Source organism: Lytechinus pictus, chromosome 16 (genome assembly GCF_037042905.1).
Source record: "Lytechinus pictus isolate F3 Inbred chromosome 16, Lp3.0, whole genome shotgun sequence".
In the NCBI taxonomy this organism is placed as follows: Eukaryota; Metazoa; Echinodermata; class Echinoidea; order Temnopleuroida; family Toxopneustidae; genus Lytechinus; species Lytechinus pictus.
The window spans coordinates 26,455,184-26,478,960 of record NC_087260.1 but is presented as its reverse complement, the minus strand read 5'-3'; the positions used below and the strand labels follow the sequence as shown (position 1 = coordinate 26,478,960).

General features: G+C 36.1%; 1 protein-coding gene across 8 annotated transcripts in view; it reads right to left on the bottom strand.

The window, feature by feature from the left end:
* Positions 1-23,777, bottom strand: part of LOC129278581 (muscleblind-like protein 1) — a 52,945-nt gene that overhangs the window by 13,847 nt on the left and 15,321 nt on the right. For 2 of the 8 annotated variants that reach the window (XM_064111123.1, XM_064111124.1), the window contains exons 3-7: positions 23,352-23,438; positions 15,140-15,358; positions 9,548-9,778; positions 3,764-3,941; positions 584-681 (exon numbers count right to left, since the gene is read on the bottom strand). In XM_064111123.1, the coding sequence (XP_063967193.1) occupies positions 584-681; positions 3,764-3,941; positions 9,548-9,778; positions 15,140-15,358; positions 23,352-23,438 (813 nt within the window). Of the gene's footprint in view, positions 1-583; positions 682-3,763; positions 3,945-5,738; positions 5,805-9,547; positions 9,779-10,339; positions 10,400-15,139; positions 15,359-23,351; positions 23,439-23,777 lie in introns of all 8 variants that reach the window. The other 6 variants (XM_064111125.1, XM_064111126.1, XM_054914723.2 and 3 more) reach the window with 4 other exon arrangements.

Here is a 23,777-nt window from a genome sequence, read left to right as displayed (position 1 = left end):
TTTATTCAAAATATGTTTTTAATAGTCAAATCAAGAAAACAAATCTATGAGTAAATTTCCCAAGATGATAAGCAAGATATACTACAAGTATCTTGTGAAATTCTAGGCTATCATATAAATATTCTTTCCTTTATACTGTACATGTGGATTTTTGCATTTCAAAGACTTATTGGGCACATCAATAAGGACATTGATTTAATCAATAACAAACAACAAAATTAAATAAACAATCAATTTCATCAACATAAAAGAATAGTTCAATACAGTCCACTAAATACCATATATCTTACATATTTTCCAAATTGCATCAGTATGATAATCTTTGCAAATAGAAGCTTTCAGCAAGTGAATGTACAGGTTTTTTTTATGTAGCAAGAAAACAAAATTATTTTGAATGCAGCCACAGCCAATTATAATTTGTCTTCAGATATTTAAAAAAAAAAATAATAATAGGAAACTACAGGAACTCTGCTTTTTCTAAGATTACTTCCAAACTTTGGAGATGTGTTTGTTGGAAAAGTAAGGGAGAATAGGGATAGAAAAGGACAAATTGCTGTTACATCGAATGCAACATATACTCAACTGGATGTCTGGTGGGATGTACCTGCGTTGGCATTATGGGAGCGAAGAGCGGGATACTTTGTCCGGGGCCTGGCGGAGCCATGGAAGGCATGACAGGGACTGTATAGCAGCAGGTACACACAATACAGCAGTAATATGAACCATACATAGTGAAGGACGCAGAAGGTACCATCATTAGCAATGACAATGGAGACAATAGTGGGCAACAGTGGGATGGTACCAGTCGTTGCATAGTTTCAATAGTGGTGGCAGCGGTAGTATGGAACCAGTGGTGATTGATTAATATCAATGGCGGTGACAGCAGTGGGATAATACCAGTAGTGGCGGTTGCATAGTTTCAATGGTGGTGGCAGCAGTGGGATAATACCAGTAGTGGTGGTTGCATAGTTTCAATGGTGGTGGCAGCAGTGGGATAATACCAGTAGTGGTGGTTGCATAGTTTCAATGGTGGTGGCAGCAGTGGGATAATACCAGTAGTGGTGGTTGCATAGTTTCAATGGTGGTGGCAGCAGTGGGATAATACCAGTAGTGGCGGTTGCATAGTTTCAATGGTGGTGGCAGCAGTGGGATAATACCAGTAGTGGTGGTTGTATAGTTTCAATGGTGGTGGCAGCAGTGGGATAATACCAGTAGTGGTGGTTGCATAGTTTCAATGGTGGTGGCAGCAGTGGGATAATACCAGTAGTGGTGGTTCCATAGTTTCAATGGTGGTGGCAGCAGTGGGATAATACCAGTAGTGGTGGTGGTTGCATAATTTGAGTGGTGGTGACAGCGGTAGGATAATATCAGCAGTGGTGGTGTTGGAGGTTGGATAGTTTCAATGGTGGTGGCAATAGTAGGATTGTAACGATGGTAGAGTTTGCACCATACCAATAACGGTGACAGCGGTGGGATAGTCCAGCAGTGGTGGAGGTGGTTGTATAGTTTCAATAGTGGTGGCAGCAGTGGGATTTTACCAGTGGTGATGGTGGTGGTTGCATGGCACCAACAGTGGTGGCAGCAGTGGAATGTGACCGGGAGTGCCCAACATAGTTGCGGTGATAGAGAGTCAGCAGCAGTTTTGTGGTAGCATTCATACAACAGCCACATTGCGGTAGCAGCAGCCAGATGTCCACAATTTTTGTGAGGGCAAACAATGCAGCAGAGATTATTTTTTAGTTGATTGGTTGGTTCATGGCAGCCATTTTGTAGCATTCACCACAGCAATTTCATTTAGGCAGGAACAACAGGACCAAACAGATCAACATACATGAGAGGAAAAGAGGAGAATTGAATGGAACAAAATTAGAAAAAAATCATTCAAAATGAGTACCAGAATTTTAATCCATTTCAAAGAGAGGTTTAAGAGGTAAAAAAAAAAAAAAAAAAAAAAAAAAAAAAAAGGTTATTGATAGAAAATTGACCAAAATCGGAATAAGTTAAGGATTGCCATTTTGATAATTTTGTAAAGATATATATTTTCAATACTTTGATATTCCCAGTGCAAAGAGCAAAAATTCTTTCAGTTTGGCAATGGAAATGATGCTATCATTTTAGCCAGAAAATTCAATTTTTATAATAAGAAACATATCATTCAAAGATTAGCATATTGGCAGCATTCATGCATTTCATTTTATGCAAATTTGAATGTGCATATATATTAATAGCAAAAAGGCAAGAGCATTATGTTGCTGATATGAAATATACCTCAAATATATGTGTTGATTTGAAAAGGATAACAAATAAACAAGAAGAGTTCATCGGGTAAGGAATAATATTTTTTTTTTAAAGATCAAATGGCCATCGTTGGAAAGGAATAAGGTTGGGGGCAAATATGAAAGGTAAAGAAAACAAATAAAACAACAAAGTCAGCAACAACTGTATAACATTTAACAGCTTTCTAATATTTATGCATATGAAAGAAACTAATCATTTATAATGAGAATACAGGAGGATATATTTTCAAAAATAACCAATGCAAAGTAGATGATCATAAAAGACATACTGATTTATCCTCTGTGTAAAGTTAAAATGTTAAAATGATTTTAAATTAAGAATCAATGAGATATATTTTGAACTAACAATGTTGACCCCTGGGCTAGGGTCATTCAAATCAAATCAGGTCAACAGATAATCATGTTGAACACCAGAAAAGATCCAAAAAAAATTTCAATGTCATGCTCATATTTCAGTCTTTCCCTGATGAATACGGTAACTATAGCTGAAGTTGAAGTTTAATATGATAGTGGCATTTTCAGAATAGCTGCTAGGAGATCAATTAATGTATGAGAATGTGCATTTTCTATCATACAATTTGAAATTGCTGATTAAAAAAAATAACATCCATTCCTTAATACATACTATTTTGAGAATCCATTCTGGTTAACCCTGATGAACGAGCTTTGAGTATTTTTTAAATGTATTTTTACATATTTTTTTTCATTTTTGGGTGGGTGCACTTTTTCTGTCGGTCGATCTTCTCCTATGATGAAGGCCAGGTATGTATGACTCATTGCACAAAAGATTTAACAAGTGAAGTAAATACAGCATTCAGCTGACAAAAAGCTTGGCATTTTACATCTTCTTGCAGCTTGATTTCATTTGGCACAGTGGGCACTACATTAAGCATGCTTAGTTAGTGTATCTACCAGCCATAACAATAATTCAACACTGCTTTTCAAATTCTTTATTTTCATTTCGATATTTTTAAAATCTCCTACAAATGCGCATTTATAAAACTATGAAAACCCCAAAAGGGATAGCACTTAGAATATTTCCAGAAGAATTTCAGACCAGGGTAGAATATGATTTGATGACCAATATAACAAATGATAAACTGTATTGAATGTGGTTTTGCATTCAGAAGGCACTGGATACATGCAATTACAATCACTAAACGAAAGGGGAAAAAGTTGGAATTTTGATACTAAAACATCCGGAACAGATTTCATTTTTTTAAGAATGGGGGGGGGGGGGGGGTCAGTGTTAATCTAAAAACATTTCCTTTTCTTGTTATTACTGGATAACATAAGCTGTATCTTGGCTTTTCTGTACCACTGAATCTTTCTCTATCACCAACCAGTTTTTTTTTTTTCTTAGGGGAATAATCACTGGAGCTTGCCATAGACCAGGATCATGCAGAGTGTTTTTGAACCTACATCCTACTAGACGATGATGTACCTGACCACATGGCCATACTTACATGGCGTTGGCACTACTGGTGTGGGTTGATGTGATGTCATCATGGCTGGTCCAAGCTGGGGGTGGTGGTAAGGGAACTGTGAAGGCGAGAAGATATTCATCATGTGCCCCGTCCCTTGGTGACCTAAGCTACCGGCAGTTAACTTCTTTGGAGGAGGTGGAGCCAGCCCGGATAGAGTCTGCTGGATGGTGAGAAAACAAAACAGAAAATAGGGCGGGGGGGGGGGGGCGATGGGGGCAGGGATGAGGGTGCCATAACAAATGGGAGGGGGAGAAGGAAATTGTTTATATTTGGAAGCGGATTTAAAGGTAGAGTTAATGTAGAGGTCGGCCAAGGAGATTTTCATGGGATGTGTACGTGTGAGCCAAGGAAAAAGAGATAATTGAAGAAAAGTAAAAAGAAGAAGAAGGGAATATATGGATGTAAAGTGCCATTATATGGCAAGTTTGATAGAGGAGGATAAAGAAGGGGGGGCGGTAATTGGTTGGGAAGGGTGTGGCCCATTATTGGAATAGGGGTGCATTATGGGGGAAGGGAGGACAAGTACAGGAGGGTCATCAAATCATACAAGCAGAGTATGGGGTGACAGATAGATAGAGGTAAGACATTGGAAGGATTTATTGGAGGGATAACAAAGGACGGAGGACCGCGGAGGATAAGGGAAGGAAAGAAAAAAATACAATACAATCAGAAAATTGCAAATCTACATAGCATGACAATCAGATACCTTATCTACCTCCTAACTAAATGATCCTATCTTGTTTAAATTCACATTGGAATCATGAAAAGACTAGTGCTAATTATTATTTAGCTGCTTACAATTTGATATACTTGTACAGCATATAAGGTGCACCTAGTTTGGTAAGTGAATAAAGTATTTGCATAGATATTTTGCTCAATTTTCAATTGCCATCTAACATTTGAAATAAACAAGGGAAATGAATCGAAAGGGTGTCGTCATAATGAAAGAGTAATTCTGTCAGTGTTGGATATATTTGATATTCATCTAACCCTGCTAGCCAACAGAGCTTCGTGATTGATTTCAAAGGTGGATATTTTTTACTATAAAACTTTAAAAGCAGATATCTACCATGCACATACTTGGGAATAAAAACAAATAAAAGCAATATATTGCGTGAATAAGGCCATTAAGAGAGTTAGCGATATCATAAATAACAAACAAACGAAGACTATGACTTTACTCTAAGCTGATGAAGGATTTGAAATGATTAAAAATACATGGTACACATTCTTATCTTAAAATCTAGGCAAATCTACTGCATTCTACGATAATTGTTTCAGTTACAAATATGCCCTTAACTATTGATCTCAAATACAAAGAATCAATTACATTTGTTTTCTTCTAAAAATGACTTTAATACGGGAGAATGCATTTAAATCTGATAGCATGCATTTAAAACTATAACATTTACAAAGAATATGTTTAGTCCAATTGTTTTCTTCATTTTCATTTTACAAAGCAAGATGGATGAAACTCTTCCCTTTTTTTGAGTGAATTTCTTTTTGCCCCTTTCTAATGCTCAAATTACTTAGCATGATAAGTTTCTTTTTTTGAACCCTATGCAGCATTCCCAGTTTTAGACAATTTGGAATCTCTAAAAAGCGTGAAGATTTGAGGAAAAACATTTCCCAGGCATACTGCTTTATCGGAAGCGTGCAAATATCAGATGGAAGGAAAAAAAATCATAAAACGCACCAATCACCGTGTGATATAGGACAACTATGACAGAGATACAAATTTTCTCACCATGCTAGATATTTATATGCTGAACTAATAAAAATAGAAATTGAACACATACAGGCATCATAATTGGTCAATCTTGGTTGGATTTCTTGCTTATTTTGGTGATCCAAAAATTGACTAAATGACAGAAAACAATTGGGCCATGCCTTCAAAATTGTTTGTAAAATGCATAAGCAAACAAACAAACACAGTAGTGAAAATAGAAGGTACCAGTATTGCGTCGTCAGCGGGGTCCCGCGGACGCTTCAGGCTCGGTGTATCGGGCGTGGTCGGAAGCTTATTAGTATGCGCAGCACATGATGGTTTTGGGCCAATGGGAGAGTGTGTAGCAATGGCCATGGGTACAGGCAGTCAATAACATAAACAGCAAGCACAGCAGCATTGCATTGTGGGTGGAAAAAAACAAAAGAAGCAAGAAGGGTGGAAATCAGTAAAAAATGTCGTCTCATGCAAGAAATACATTTCCTCCTCATAGCTCTTCATTTTTATTTTCATTTCATTTTGATCTTTTTTTTAAAGATGGCTCCAGACGGCTAGCTAAAGAAAGATTGGAAATAATCATACTGTGAGGGGGAAGTTGGGCACACAACTAAAAATGGTGTGCACTTCATTCACTGCCATCTAGGCACTCAAACCTACAGATCTAAATGTCAAGGACGATGGATAGAAAGAAAAAAAGAAAGAAAGATCGATAGATGGAAAGAAGATGAAAGGAAGAAAGAAAGAGATAGAGAAAGAAAGAAAGAAAACAAGAAAGAGAGAAAGAAAGAAAGAACAAAAGGAAGAAAACAAAAGAAAGAAAGACAGACAGAAGGAAAATAATAAAATGGAAGATAACAAAACAGAGGAGATGGACAGAACGAAGGTAGGAAGAAAATCAGGTATTGGCACAAAGAATATTCAGAACGTCAAGATCTTTATCAAGACGAAGAAGTAAATACAGAATAAGAACTAGGGCAATGTTCAGTTTACACAAGAGGGTAGGAATAGAGAAAGATCGAATGAGAAATGTACAGAGTGACTCAGAAAAATGAGAAAAGTTTGAACTACAGGTAGACCATTGAGTGTATGTGTCACATGACCATGCTTAACAGGGTGCTCCATAACAAATGCGATTCGATGCAATGGTAGTGTGTTGTTTATGAAATGAGAATATAGATATGAGCTAAACCACATTGACTACACATGAATGTCACAAAGTTTTATTATTAAAATGCTGCAATATATTCATAATGATCAAGCCGGTTCTGCTATATTAGATCTGGCACTTATAATGTTGTGCGACAACTAATTCACATTTTACTTTTAACCACAACTATATATCCTAATCCTTTACTAACTTGAATTATTTCTTCTTCTTTTCAATCACCTCTCCTTTCATCCCTCTTCCATCCCCCCCCCCCCCCCCCCGTTTTTCTCTCCTACCCCCAAATTTTTGGCCTCATTCACCTCTGTAATCCTTTACATCTCCTAACCTACATCATACCCATCTCTATCTCTTTATCTTTTGCTCTTCATCCATTTCCCTCCTCCATTTCACCACTTCCCCCTTTTTTTCTCTCTCGATCTCTTTCCACCCCCCCCCCACTCCCTCTCTCCATCTTTCTCAATAATTTACAATTTCTTCAAGTGGGCGAGCCATTAGGCTAAATACATCCATTTAATGAATTAGTGTATAATTTATTCATGTATTTGCAGTGCACTTTGGTGTCCTTCCCTCATCTCTATCATACTAAACACTATCCTCTTTCACAATCAGAAAGGCACTATTATATTATATTGCCCTTTTGACAATGCAGATATAACACTCCCATGCCCTGTCCCTTTAATATATAAAGCAGAAGTATAACCCAGTGTGGGTGACAGAGAAATACAGCAAGGAATTTCTTTTAATTTAACCTTAGATATATTTTGATGAAACTGCATGCATAAATACAGGGGATAAATCAATTTTGATATCTACATAAGAAAACTGGGATTTTCATGTAAAAAAATTTATAAATTGCTCCTTTCCATTTTTTTTCCAAATAGGGTTCCATTTTTTTTTCTTCAAATATTGCATAATGAAAATAATGGCAAGTCAATAAATATGTGCTGCATTCTGTCCAACAATTAAATCAAGGAATGAGATGATTCAAATTTTCTGAAAGTAATTCTGATAGATTGCAATGTTATAGCAAAATTTTCAAATGAGTTAGAAACTCCTCAAGCATAATATGCTCAACAGTCAATCACAAATTTTAATATAGATGCCAAATTCGCAGCTCATACACATAATCTACGCCACCAGCTTGCAGTTACAGGCAATTTTGATTTGCAGCAATACGCAGAATGAAACAAATAGAATGAAAGAATTTTAGCAGGAATTTGGCGCACTTAGCTCCCATATAGTCTGTTAGCTCTCCAGAAGATTATCATAAAGGCAACCCCTGATGCCAGTAAGATGCCTAGATGTTAAATGACTTTATTTCCAAGTGTTAGAATTTGCTCTTTTTAATGTTAAGAGGGGAGGAAGCGGTGATGAAGATCCACAAATCATATATCAAAGAACTACATGTATATAGATTGATATGGTGTTAATTAGAACATGGAATACCTAGTTTAAAGATATCTACTACAAAATGAAATTTAAGTAACGAATAAACATTTAGATATTTCATGATTACCCAATGATTATTGCGAATAATCAACTACCGTGATGATATCATATTAAAAACATATCAAAGAGAAATTTAATGAAAATATTTCAATGATAAAAATAACTTTATTTCAAAACTATCACTCAGCACATTGATTTAAACTAGGTGCTTCCTATTATCATCATAGGTATTCCTGTATAAGCAGAGCTGATATTTAAGCTATTTAAAGTCTGTTATTTTTTTTCTAACGAACATGAAATGATCACTGACTCAGCGTACAAAGACCATCATCTTGCAAACAGTACTCAATCAAAGTTATAAGCACACACACCTACAAACAACATAACTCAATCAATCTCACTCGCACGACTCTTTTCAAAAGTCATTTCATTAAATAGAGATTCGAGCGGTGGATGACAACAAATATATATAACTGGGTGCCTTCATTTCAACAGCTTATACCTTTTGTAACATAATATTTCACTGGTTTCCATGAGGAATGCTTTCCACTTTTCATGCAATGACAAAGAGTTGACAGTGTCAGACTTTCACGATCATATGAAGATTTGTTGACATTCAGGTAGTCCCTCTGAACAGGAGCGGCTTTTGATCATGCAATCCCTCAATGATGTCAGTTAATGGAATGGTCCAGTCTAGTTTCATGCATAGGGAGGTATACAGTGGGATGAATATCCGACTGTACCATTGTTACTTGTAGGGTGAGTGAAACCTTTTTTTTCTTTAATTTTTTAGAGTGGACTTTATTTGTTTTTAGGGAGAGGACGCAATGAGACTAAAGATTTGAGACTAATCTTACAAATGCAAGCCAACAAATACCTAAAAATATGTGAAGCGAGGCATTCCTTTTTTAATTTCCTTATTTGGTGTGATGTTTGGAAATATGATCACATGACTATGGTTTAACTCAACTAATCACATGACATCTTTGTTTTAGTTTTCTTTAATATTAAGTTCTTTAATGTGTAGTAACAGCCTGCCATCATGCACAAACAGGAAGACATTTGCGAGCCATTGAAGTTTTTATACATTTGTAACGAATATGAAGAGGATTATTTGAGGGTTGAAGACAAAGAACTTTGAGAACATGAACAAAAAATAGGACAAACATAAGGGGTTTTGATGACGGGCTGCTTGAAAAAAAAAAATACTAAAACAAGAGCAGTAATAAAAGACAAGTAAATTATAGGAACGGTTGCAAGTGCATGTACATACATGTAGCATCAAATCATATTTTTTTCCAAAAACAAAATAGCTCTAATTTTATTTTTCAAAAAACTTTGTTGGAAGGAAGGTAAATGATATTTTGATTAAAAAGGGTAGGGCGCCCGCCTTTTTGTAAAATAGGGATTGGAGACTTACCACGGCGGCCATGTTGTTGCCTTGTTGTTGGGCGGCTTTGATTTTGGCCTGAAGGTGTAGCGGTGGATGGAAATATTTGCATTTTTCACGCGAGCAGCGCCCTTTGACGTGGTCCATGCAGACAGTTACTGTGTTGTCGGTGGTGTCTAGAGTGATATGCTCGTCGGGGTGCGCGAATTTACACTCCGCCTCACCCCGCGAGCAGCTGCCCCGCTGGTATTCCCTGCAAACCTGGGTAAGGGGAATTAATGGACAGGACGTATCTTTCTGGATTTCCTTCATCTTCTCCCTTCCGTTTCATTCCTCAGGAGGGGGATTGAAACGGGATTGCTTGGGAGGCGTCCAAACCTGGCTACAAACCATTCCCATTCTTTTTTATCTTTCTATACTCCACATGTATGTACATGGTGTGTGCACTGCAACCTTCCTAAACAATACCCACCTACCTCCGATACCCCGCTAATGCTTTCACCGCCACTTGACAACAACAAGGTGCATGCATGATATTCACAAACAAATCACTTTCAAAGTGTGAAAAAGCTTTGCTCAATGCATTTTTTATACGTCAACTGCAAAAATATAAATCCAGCCTTGGTGTAACATTGGCTATTTTGCACGAAAATGCTCCTGCTTTTGCTCAAAATCAAAGAAGCTTTTCAAGTGGTATACAACTGCCATTTTTTTTTTTCATTTGCAGGACAAGTCTACAAAAATGTTCTAATGCATCTAATGTGTTGTCAGATGGCTATCAGCATGGATATAAAAGAGATAATTGCAGATAATGGTACTTACAACTTTGTAGTTTTCATGCACCAACTTGGAATGAGACTGGATACTGTCACCAAATAAACACTAGAGTGATTTGAAGAGGAAGTTGTATTGGGTATGTGGGTGGAATCGACACATGGACTGGTGTGTGAGAGGATGGGGGGGGGGGTGTGGACGGGTCATTTACATCAACACACGAACAAACTTCAATGGCCACAATAATGTCCCATGATACCAGGCTATCGTCGATAAAAAAAAAGCAATTATCTGTAAATTAATTGTTCTAGTAGTTTGGGGCGAACAACTTTCAATAAAAAATGTATATTGAAACCTACAAAAGTGAGTGATTGTGTGATGTTAATGATGGTGAAAAGAAATGACTAAAACCATATAATTAGTATAATCTTATCTAGTACATATCTTTAAATAGATTCTGGTGCCAACAAAAGAATATATGCATATTATTTCTACATGTATATTAAAAATATCTAATCTACATTACAGCTAACACCACAAAATACATGTTTTTCATATTTTATAATTTATTCAATTATTCAAAGATCTATATCATATGTAAAAATTTAACCCTGTCGGTACTGATTTCTGTAATTCCTAAAGATGTTGTACAGGAAGCTAGTATGTAATAGGTCAAGTTCCCAGTATTCCTAGGCTTTTAAGTCCTGAATGAGCGAGGAATGTCTTAACTGGATACAGATTTGATGAGGTCAATTTGTTTGATATTCTCATACTTGTAACGACCTGCTTTGATTCAATCTAATGAATGTATCTGAGTTCAAGTTTGGATTAATTATACATTGCTTTTTATGTTTATTGTACTTAATCATCTGTTCAACCTTAACTGGATACTGTTATTGTATAAGGTATTTTGTAGACTTTTTGCAAACCCCGCATGCTTCAGTAATGAAATAGAATATTACCTGAAGGGATACTGAATTTTTGATTTCAATTCATTACATTTTATATTCATCATCTTAATGAGAAACTCATTTGAGAAAATAATTCTTTAAGGAAAGTTATATCCAGCTCAGTTTAGGCATGTCAGGAAAGACTATTGTCATCGAAAATATATATTTTAAGTATGATGTTTCTTTGTTTGAAATTCCTTACTGATGAGAGGAAACACGTCGGTCATAACTAGCAAGATACTGTAGGTCTTACTGCTTGTTTAAATTGATTTATAATAACACAACCACACTGGGAAAAAGATTTATCACCAATAAAAAGACCTGAATTATTGAATTCTTTAAGTTGTTTTCTTACCAATTAAGATCTGCAAAAAAATTACTCTCTAAACTCTCATACAATTCTAGAGACAGGAAATGTGTTATTTTGTATGAGAAAGAAAAGAAGAAAAAGAAAAAGAAGAAGAGGGGGAACATAGGAATTTATTAGGTGACAGCATCCAGATACCAAGAAGCAAGGGAAAACATTTCATGAAACCAAGATAGATCTCTATTAACTTCTACTGAAAGATTGAAATGTACAGTGATAAATATATAAAGGAAACAAGTGCCACCTGAGGGTGGAGAGGTAAAAGTGAAAATAGTGATAAAACGCCAAAGGTTTCATCTGATAAAAAGTATAGTATTCATTGGCATCAAAGTTGAAATAGGGCCCAATATGTACAGCATGAGCCCTCGCGTGTTGCTTTTCCTACAGATGCGAATGTCTCTTAAGGGGCTTCGGGAATGAACTTCAGACAGGTTCATCAAATGAACATCAACAAGAACGTAAATGAAGAAAAATAAAAGCTTACCAAATGGGGCTCTCTAACCAAATTTATATTTCACATCATAGAACCACAAAGGGTGAATTAATGTTTTTTCAAAATTATCTTTTAATGTTAAAGCCAAATTTGAGGAATAATTTACAGTATCTTTTCATTTGAAGTTTTTAGAGGGTGATTCACCAAATCATGCCATAAATCAAATTATAGATGGGTCATCAGTTTAAAGCAATATCCTATCAATTCTTAGCTTTAAACGCATCAGAAGTATACCACTGAAATGTGAGATCGTCAAGAGTGGTTACAGTTAACACCCCTCCCCATTTTCTTTCCTCTCCCATTGAAGAAACATATAACATAATCCTGGAAGGATGTCATCGACAAATGAGCATAAAATGATTACTGTTCGAATTCAAACATTCCCCGACAGCCATGTCCATCAACTTTCACGAAATGCAAGGAACCAACTCCTCGTACCCTTTTGGATAGATGTTCTAGTTATTAGATAGTCTTGTCTGTTCCTATGTTTCAAACAGCAGCGAGTGTGCCGTCCATTATTAATGCCATCTTATGAACGCTCTTTCTCATTCTTCACAGACAATTGATGATAATGGATGAAAGTACACTGCCTCTGGACGGAGGAGAGTGCATCATCGTCATGGTAACCAAGTTCCACCTTTCTGAAGTAGTCTCTCTCTATTCTTTCAGTCACATCATACCAAATTCCAAACAATGGAGATATAATGCGGAGGGATAATCTCATGGTACTTGAATAAATATTATGTTAATGATATCATATTTTTGTACCAAGTGGATTATAGTTTTCATTTCCTTGTTGTCCTTAACTCTTGCCTCAGAAGAAGACATGTCTAATTGCAATTCCCATAATTCCTGCCTATGAAACTGTTCTCCCTTATAACAAATGCTAATTTCTAGTGTATGGAATATCAAATATGATATCTATTTCTCTTTCTCTCTCTCTGTCTTTCCTACCTACCTTACAAATGTTCTCTCCTTTCCCTCATCCTCTTCTCCCTTCTCTTTCTCCATTAACATCCTTTTCTCTCCCTCCATCCCCCTTTCCTTCTCTCCCTCTTTCTGCCCCCCCCCTCTCTCTCTCTCTCTCCTCTGTCTATTCTTTGTATCTCTTTTACTCCTCTCTTCCCCCTCATTTTTTTTCTTTCTCTATCTCTATTTTGTTTCCCAGGTTACACCTTATTCATTCACTTTCCTGTCTAAGTCAGCAGTTTTCATACTTTAAAAAAGTGATCCCTACAATTAGAAGTCTGCTATTTCTTAGCAACCTTGCACTATATGCTTACACTACATAATATGCCTTATGAAACTTCTATATTTAATTTCAAATTTCTTAAAAGGATTCTACTGAGCTTATACATGTACAATGTCATGTCTGTTGATATCTTAAAATTGGTCAACCCCCCCCCCCCTCCTTCCCCCATGTATTCTTACAGTATGCTTGTTGTATTGAATAGATCAATTCCCTCTCTGATGAGTAAACATTCAACGACAATTGGCTGAAGTAATATAAATGTGTATGGTGTCTCTAATATGACACAACAATATCCACGGAAAGTTGAAACAAACCCTGACTGTAAAGGGGAAAAATAATTTTGGAATACCAACATTTAGGCAAACGTGCTGGTGTAAAATGTAGAATTTTGTGGGGGGGGAGGATTAATGCAGATTATTCTCATACTAAGCTTAAAGAATACATATCAATTCTTTCTGTATTAAAAAGAAAAGGAAATTACTGATATGAATTTGTAAATATGCTTGTTTGAATTAATTAGCTTTATAATTTTTAGAGAAAGAAAAATATGGATCCCAATACCATGTATAGATGATTAACTTGGAAAATCAAATAATGACATGGAGATTAAATATCCGATGAGAAGATTAGCCTCTAAACTCAATTAAAAAAAAACTGCATCGAGCCATAAATACAAGAAAGGTGATGTTGCAGGGACCCTTTAAGAATAAAACTAAACAACCGTAGATCTTGTTCATGTTCATGTATGTATCAATGAAGAGTATAATTATTTCATATGGCTGTTAACCCTGAAGCCCCCATGCTATATACACTGCTATGTCATAACAGAGAAAATAGGACAGAATAGTGATTAAAGAATAGTGAAGATGAAAAACAGTACCTTCTACAAAAAGAGAAACATAGAGTGAATAAAAAAAAACAAGAGGGATACAGCTGAAAATCAGATCAGATGAAAGAAATCATAGCTTAAATAGGAGAAATGAATCAAAGGAATTGATAAAAAAATAACAGATTGAACATTCATAGTGTGTATCAAACAAGCATAGAGATCATTCCATATATACATTGGATGTTGACAAAAGAGTTAGCATCAGCAATTATTAAAGAAAAGCATTTTCAAAAACTACTATTTACTTTACTGAATACGGAGAAGTTTTTGGAACCATGAAACAATTATAAACACATCACAAAAGAACCATTAACTTAGGTAAATATTATATATAACTGACAGGTGAAAATGAATACAGGAATGGTAGCAAAAACTTTTTTTCCAATTTAAATTATTTCTCTTTGCAACATTTAATTTCTAGGTTAAATGGATATTGCATTCATTAACCCACTTCGATCCAGTGGCTTAAGATATCTCCTTTCCTGAAGGAGGGTTTTCAATTTTCAAAATGCTACCATCACAAGCACAAGAATAAATAATGAATACAAATTTTGTGCTAAACATATATATCAAAGTATAATAATCTAACATGAATAACTTGCAATAGTTGTGGTTGGGTGCATTCTTTCTTGGATGAATTTCTATATAATGGAATCGCCTATCATTAAGAATTGAAATATCACTGCTGTGGTTGCAGGAAATCTTCCATTAAAAAAGTATGTATTTATGTGACAGGCAAAGAGAATATTGTGAATGAAAAAATATATCATTTTTTTAAATGAAACATTATTTTGCCCTCATCAACTCAAGATGATGTTTTGTGGGTCTTTTTCTTCATTTTTTTGGTGTATGTGTGTACTGCCTAATCTAAAATGAGTGAAATGTGAAGTAAAATACCTCCAGCTTGTCATTCTTCTTCATCGACGGTATGATGGGCAAACCTTGGCTTGTGTGACTGGGTATCATCTGGGCCGGTAGCCCCGCCATCTCTGGTACTAGCCCCATAGAAGATGCCTGGCTGGGTGTGAGTTGTCCTATATTGGGGCTGGGGAAGGGCATGAAGTACGACCCATAGGGGTTGGTGGAGGAATGGGTCCCCACTGACATCGTTGGTCCCTGTAGTGGTAGCAGCATGGATGGGGGAGACAGAGGGGTGTGGTTACGGGCGTGGTGGCAGGGGGTATGGTAGTAAGGTGGGTGGTGGTTGAGGATTGATGGGTGGGTGTGGTTGAAATGGTGGTTAGATATAGAGAAAAGAGATGAAGGGGTCACATAGAGGTGGAAGAGAAGGGCAGGAGAGGGGGTAATAAAATTAAATATCAGGAAAAGTGAGAAAATTGTGATTGGTAGAAAAATGGGTAAAGGAGGTGAAAAGTAGAGAAGGTAATGAATGGTATCAGAAAGGAAGATTGGTGGGAAAGGAATGGGAGAAGTAACAAGAGTGAGGCAGGAAGATGTGATGTATGCGTAGGAAGTGGGTAGGTGGAGTATTAGGATTGCAGAAAGGAGTTAGGGGTAACAGATGGGTGTAAAAGAACACAATGGTAGGAAGGGGTGTGGTACATAGGAATGGAGGATACAGGTGTATGAGTTAATGAATGATAACAGAAGAGGACATTGAATGGGGGTAGATGTGGTGGGGAATATTGAAGAAATGATGAGAGATATACAGGATAGGAGAGAAATGGTTGAAAAGACAAAATAAGTATGATGAAAATGGAACAGATTGAGTAAAATTTAGAATGTTGAAGAACACAATATAAACAGATTTTGGGAAGAATATAGAGAAAAGGGAGACAACAGTTACATAATAGAAATATACACATTAGATATGAAATAATTGACAAATTGAGAACATACTGAAATAAATATTATACATGAATATTCTATAGATATATGTATATATTCCTTTTTGCAAAAATGACAAATAGAAATTGCTGGATTTGAATGAAAATGTTGTTAGAAGTTAATAGCCCTCTTCTTTCCATTATCAAAAACATTATGCATTCACCTTCCCTGATACACTATGTATGTCAGCCCCACAAGTATCTCAATTTGCAATAGCCCCCTCTCTTGTTCAGCCCGCCGTTCTTATCATCGATGTTGCAGCCAAACCAATTGATCTATCTACCCCTGCGCTCATCATTCTGGGGTAGTCGGGATTGCACAATTTTCCTCCTGTCGACAAGGCAAACTCAACACAAGTGCGTACAAAGGGCATTGAATAGGTAAGAACAAATGAAGAAAAAACCTGGGGACTGCCCTCGGGGGATTGCAGACGAAACAATCATGGCCAATTTGTGTTTCCCTGCTTTGATTTGGTAGGGTCTGCTCAAGTCATTTCAAATCTTGCTCTAGAAGAGAGACTGGTTTGCCTATCTGAAATTGCATTACCACCTCATGTCAATTCATCTCAAATCAGACTATCGCGCGGCACATCTCTATATCCAGCCTATAGACTCAGGTGAATATAGTGGCTAATCCTCCAGATAAAATCCATTCTTATTTCAAATAAATTTATGACAGATGAACATACAAGAGTAAACACCATGTTAGTATCCTGAATAACAGGCAAAAGACATTTTTGTGTCTCTTTTTTTTTTTTGGGGGGGGGGGGGGGGAGAATTCAGAAAGGCATCAATTTCTGAAGCCCTACAGTATATGTTTAATATACACATATAAATAAGTTAAAGGTAAAGCTTTCTAGATTGTCTCTGAATTCAAAGTCGTTACACCTGTACTTGCATATCTTGTTTAATTGTTCTTTCATTCATGCATGTAGGCCTATAATTTATTCTATTTCTAATACTGCAGTTTACTCGGAACAAAAAAGCTTATGAAATACTTTTAAAATATAAAGCTGAAATACAGTGGTGTACGGTTTTACAACAAAATAATTTGTTTAGGGCTATAGCTATAAATGAAAGTAATTGAAAATGACCTCTTACAAATAAGAAATCCTTTTATTTGCAAAAAGCTTTGACTGATACAACTAGAAAAATTCATGATAATGCATCTTGATCTATCTGTATTAACTATGAACTTGGAATAATTTCGTAACTAGACAAGTTATGTATTTGGATTAAATACATGCATCTCTGTGGATCAAGCTTTGACATCTCGGTGAAAGAAAGACGACTGAGGAAGACGACTAACCAGGAAGGAGATCACAGATGGCGCTCTCATCATCACATCATGATTAGGTTACCAAAGAAATCACATCACCAATGGGAAAGGTTTTCAATGCAGTATCTGACATCATCACCCAGTAACTTTCATTTCATTCACAAACTTATGGCAGGGTCACTCATGAAAATTGTAGCTAGATATATGATCAGCCAAGGAAGCCCACTAGGAATGCATGTTCTCAATACAATGTATTATTCATTCCATAGCCTTCATTTCTTTCAGAGACCTCAAAGGGTTCAACCCTGAGAAACTGTAGCTATGATAAGCTCAACTGGAGAAGTTCTCAATTCACTGTCTTTACACAATTTACTAGATATCATTTCATTCAGAAACATGGATTGCATATCTTGTGCAATCTTTTTACTGTATTCCTATAAGGTCATGACCAAGGTCACAAAAAGCCAGGAATACAACTTTGGCAATATCATCTGGAGAAAACATATTCAACTTATTAAACTTCATCCAGGATTTTAACCTATGCCAGTTGCTCCGGTCTCAAAATCCTGGACAGTGTAAGGTTGACTATTACTTATTAGTTAAGAATTATTTGAGTATTAGGATTGAATTTAAAGGATGAGTTTTATTTTTTGTTTTTTGTTGTATATTCCCCTCAGGAAGAAATGTCAAAGGAGGAAAAGTCATGGAATCCATTTTGTCTTTCTTGTTTTCAATTATTGTTTACTTATGCAAATTTGGTTTGAACTTGCATATGAGTATAATGATTAACAATTATAGCGTGAATTTGATGATTGGAAACATTGGTTATTTGGATGACTACACCAAATAGCACAAATGAGACATGTCTGCACCCCCCCTCCTCTCCCCATCCCCCCTTGTCCCCTTCCCCTCCTCCTTACCATCCCCTTCCCTCCCCTTTCTGTAAAAAAAATCAGGCATAGCAACAAAGCTGGTACTAACCGCATAAAGACAAACCAGAGAACATTCTCAGACCAGTCTGCATCCATGATGGATGTGGCTGACACTTCTGATTAATACCCCAACTATGTTCTGTTTGACCAAACAGGACACCCTCACTGTCTGGGTACATGTTGACACAGACGCAACCGATAGATCTATTACTCAGCTCAGACACAGATACCAAAGCACACAGCTTCTCATCGCTGGTATCGTATAGACCCCGGTAGAGATATAACATGGTGTGCTCATTGTCAAGTTAACCCGTTGGCCGCTTTATTCTGTGATTCTCACAGATTTCGTATATGGACCACCAAGTCCCGATAGGCTATGGGCAATGAAAAAACATCCCTTTGCTGGTAAAGACCTTGCTATCGATGTTACATGGTGTGCTCATATTAAGTTAACCTGTTGACTACTTAATTCTGTCATTCCCATAGATTTTGTACATTGACCATCCAGTTCCAGTACACAATGGATTAAGGAAATAATTGTCCATTGACCAGAATAGGGAGAATGCGAACACATTCTAGATACCAAAATCTACTGCAGAAATGGTCAGTACTAATGAAGTTGTCGCTTCAACTTTAGAACTTGAAGATAATAATTAGCCATACTTGCTCGACAGTGACAAATATTATGGCCAAATTGATGACCAGTAAAGATAAGGTGTACTATATTGGGTAAACTTTCAACAAGCAAGCACACCACTAAGTATTTTAGTATTGAGGTGCTATGTCAGGACTCAGGTAAAATTTGAATCTGCCAAGAAGCTAATTACGAATCCCATACTGATGAGACAATGATGCCACCAACAACTATGGTGGTGACTGCGGCAACTGCTACGACGACGAAGAGCACGTAGTAATATTATTACTACCAATACTACTTCTACTAGGTGACAGAGAACATTGTCTGGATGAGCAAATTTAAATAATAATAATACCAACATGCTTATATAGCGCATATCACTGCCAAATGCGTCCCTATGTGTTTACTTGGATATTATTACCCTGGATTTGGCCCGTAGTCTTTTACAGCGCGGTGGCATTTCAAGGATTAAATTCCTGCCATGTACCCATTTACCTCACCTGGGTCGTGTGCAGCACAATGTAGATAAATTTCTTGCCGAAGGAATTTACGCCAGGGCTGGGATTTGAACCCACGACCCTCCGTTTCAAAGTCTGAAGACTAATCCACTGGGCCACATGCTCCACACATTTATGCATCCTGTTTTACCCAAGGTTCTTTCGAACATCCAGGACCATTTCCCCAGTCAACCAATATCCCCAATACAAACTAAGGACAGCATGAAAACCTTTCTTAGAAACATGAAACAAAATGGTTCCCAGCAGATGCCAATACGAATTTCATTCCAGACATAATCTGACGCTATGAGCATAAAATGCAGTTAACACCATTGTAAAATCGTATAAACAACATAAGCTAAATGCTGTCACAGAAATGCCAGCCTCCTAGCCCCCTTCTTCTTGCAATTAATGTCAAGAGCGATTTACAGCTCTGTTCTTGAAGAAAACATTCTCAGTCATCACCGAGTGAGTTCCACAGGATGATATATCATGGTATACGATGCAAGGAAATATTCATTGGTAGGCTTAAATCGGTACCAATATCAGAGGTGATACCAGCTGTTTTGAGATGGAAGGAAAGTCATCTTCCCTCTTAACATCTTCTCTGTTCATTCGGTTTCTTGGAGAAGGGCAGACCATGTATGGCATGAACATCTAATGTTATACTCAAGTCATAAAGTTGAGCATGGTCCTGTATCTGATGTGGGGTGAATGGGTGGGGGCGGGCGGGCATGGGGTCTTTGTTGTACAGGTGCAAGAGACAGAGCTGAAACCAACATGAAATGGACGATACAAGGAATCTCCGGAATCTTGCCCCTTAGTTCTTGTCCCTCAGGGAGCCTGCCTTATGCTGAACATTGTCTGCATAACTCGTGCCGAAGCCAAACCCCCAAAAATGTTTGTCAATATTTCATGAAGACGATTAAATCATAACTCATGCTAAAAAAGAAGTGCGATGAATACCAGCATAAGTTATCCCATTTTATTGCTCTTTAATCATTTCTTTTAAAAATTCTATTCCAGAGCTGTTTTTTATTCTTTTATGAAAGGAAGTGCCTAATGCTTTGTAATGACTGTCTGATCTAAAGCTGATATTAACACCTTGAATGTCTGTTAAGATCTAATGAAGGAGAAATACATATTGAAATATAGCTCAAAAGATCAGAGAATTCCTTTACCAGCAAATAATTTTATTTTCTCCTTTTACTCTTCCATCAAAATTTATCTCCTCATCTTCTCTAGTATTAGTATTATTATTATTATTCCAAGGGTGTGAAATATGCTGGAATGTGTCTGGGTATAAACAGAGAATAAATAAAAACGTTTCATCAGGGGTGTTTGGGGAGTTTAGCTATCGGCTAAATGTTACGATATAAATTGTATATCTTGTTCCAAATTTATATGCTTTATCAAAATTTCTGATATTACTAAATTCAATTCATTTTTATTAATGCGATATAAAAAATATCAATCAATTAATTTGCTCCTTTGTAGAGACAAAAAAAAATCGGACAGTAAAATGAAGCACAAATAATTTCTTCAGGTTTCTTAAACAGTGCAAAAACAGATATAATGGTTTGGGGTTAGATTTCAAGGAGTTCCACGCACCCTATTCTAAAATTTTACACTTCAACCGAAAAAAAAAAACATACTTCGAGGACAAAATTCTAAATTCCATATCCTGTGTCTCAGTAAAACTATAAGGAAATGGTCTAGCCTGAAATTATGAAATGGTTGAAATGACTAAATAGAACTTCTAGAATCCATCCATGACCTCCAGAAATAAATTAGACACTCCCTATTGAAGAGGAAACGCATCCCTGTTTGAGAAGAAAATCTGTCTTCACCATTTTCCAACAAAGATACAGTCAAGAGATATTAATTTGGAATATCCACATTCTCCAAGAACTTTTGAAAAGATATGCATGTGATCATCACAGACAACAAGAAGAATAATTATCTTCATCTTCTTTCAAATATATCTTTCTCTCAAGGGTTAAAGATAGTTGCAGATACATCCAATAAGCTGAGAGAGATAACTATCTCGGGGCATGGAAGACTTTCAAGTGTAAAATATTATGAACCCTGCTTCAAGAAAATCGTCATCAATAACAAATCATAAAATGATCTTAAAAAACAAAAACATCCTAGTTAATAAAGCCGGCATAGTTTTAGAAGCTTTTGACAATGGCATTCGACTTGTAATCATCATTTATCTTTAAAGTCCTGCACTTTTGGATCGGTTTCATATAACTTGTTATCGCTTGTAAAGTTCCACTTTAAGGCCATTAAAATGGTAAAGTTTAAGTGATTAAGTGGAATTAAAATTGAAATCAAGCACTTGTGATTGATTCAGAAGTTTTATGAAACAAAACTCTGGTAGAGACAATAAACGCTGATATTAGAAGCTCACTTTTCATTAGCTAGTCCTTGGAAAGTTTTATTGCCAGTAATTCACTAACAATGCAAAGCAAAATGTTTAACCGAAGTAAGTGCATAATAAGTTATATAATATAAAACAATAAATATTATCAATGTCATAAAAATAATAACAATAGATTACAATCAAAATCACAATCAAGCAATCCTGTTTAGATCTCTGATTTCATATTATTAATCAATGCACTCACCCTTTACTTTGACAAAAAAAAGTTATTCAATAAACAATAAGAATTAATAAACATAAAATATACGTTCATGTACCTGGGAAGATATTATATAATTGACTTCATAACAAAATACACCTGATATTAATACATACCCCAAAAATATTACTTATTACAAAAATATTACATAATGAACTTTTAAAAAAATTTGATAGTTATTAATGATTTAATTTCAGTAAGTGAAATAAAGAGAAAGGAGGGTGACACATCCTTAGAATGTAGTCCAGGCCCTCCTTTCCCCAACCTGTTTATAGGAATAATGAATTTTAAAGATAACTGAATGTGCGATTGCTCTCCGACATGGCTACGTACTGGTATGAATATTATTATCACCCAGCACTTGAGTACACCATGCATAAACCTTCACACAAAATAAACAAAAATAATTACAAGTGTGGGGCTTTGGAAGGAAACCTTTCATGCATCACAGGTCAGAATAAATAACAGACATGCAGAACCTAAAATGCTTTTATTATACCCACAATGCAACTTGATTAAAAAAAAAGAAACACTCATAATGTTTCAAACGCAGAAATCAATGCAGTGGGACTACGGGTGTTTTAGCTCTTTAAAGGGTAATGAATGGGTAAACTACTGAAATAATAAGGGGATAATAACACATACATTAAATGAAGATTCTAGGTAGGTGCCCATTACCAAATTTTAAATGGATTAATGATAACACTTCCTCTGGGATAGGCTGGAAACCTGTTTTTCTTTGTTGAAGAAGTGATGCGTTCATTGCTATTTTTTTGCAAAATATTAAAATGAATATAAGATATTACAAAACTTGTCAAACTCCCCAAAAAGGCCATAGGCAAAAAATCTAATTTAGTCAATCTTTGCTTGTTTGTTGATATAAAGAGGAAATAGAAGGCAGAAGAATTGCAGGAAAAACAAAATGAATGTAAATGGATTTTAAGTTAGTTGATTTTATTTTTTTCCAAAGAAAATAAACTTTTGTCATCCAATCTGCTGAAACAATTGCGAGTCACAAACTCTTAAGTTGAACTTGAAATTGTATTCCTCAAATCTCTCTGGCTTTTTGAAGATACCATGAATTTGCAGTGTAAATGATACAATAAACTTTCACAATGAATATTCATTCATTTTGCTTTGAAATTAGTCGGGTTAGAAACCAATATACATTATATTTGGCAAAGAAAAAATAGAGCAGTTTTCAAAATTGTTTGTTTTAATTTCACTTTTTTCTTTTTTTGTTTGTTGATTTTTGTTTATGGTACGCACCATGGACACTGCAACAGGCAAGTAAAAAGGACTGTACATTGCGTTGATGTCTGTAGCAGCCTGGCTCGAATGCACTTGGGCTTGACCCTGGAGATGAGTAGGAGACAAAATGACATTCATGTTGACCAAAAAAAAGCATATAAAAAGCATACTATAAAAGCAAATTTAAGAGCATTTTGGATTGATAAGGGGGGGTAAGCAAGTGGTGAGGGGAGGAGGGGGGGGGGGGGGGTAAGTGGGTGGTAGAAAAGAAGTGGAGGTGCTGGGAAGGGGTATGGAAGGAGTCAATTAAACCTTTAAATAAATAAGCATAATTGAGTTAAAAGGATGCTAGGAAATAAATGATATTATTATCCCCTTTCAGATGTGTACTTAAGCTGAAAAACATTAATGATGAGAGCTTAAGAGTGGAAAGGGTAGCTATTG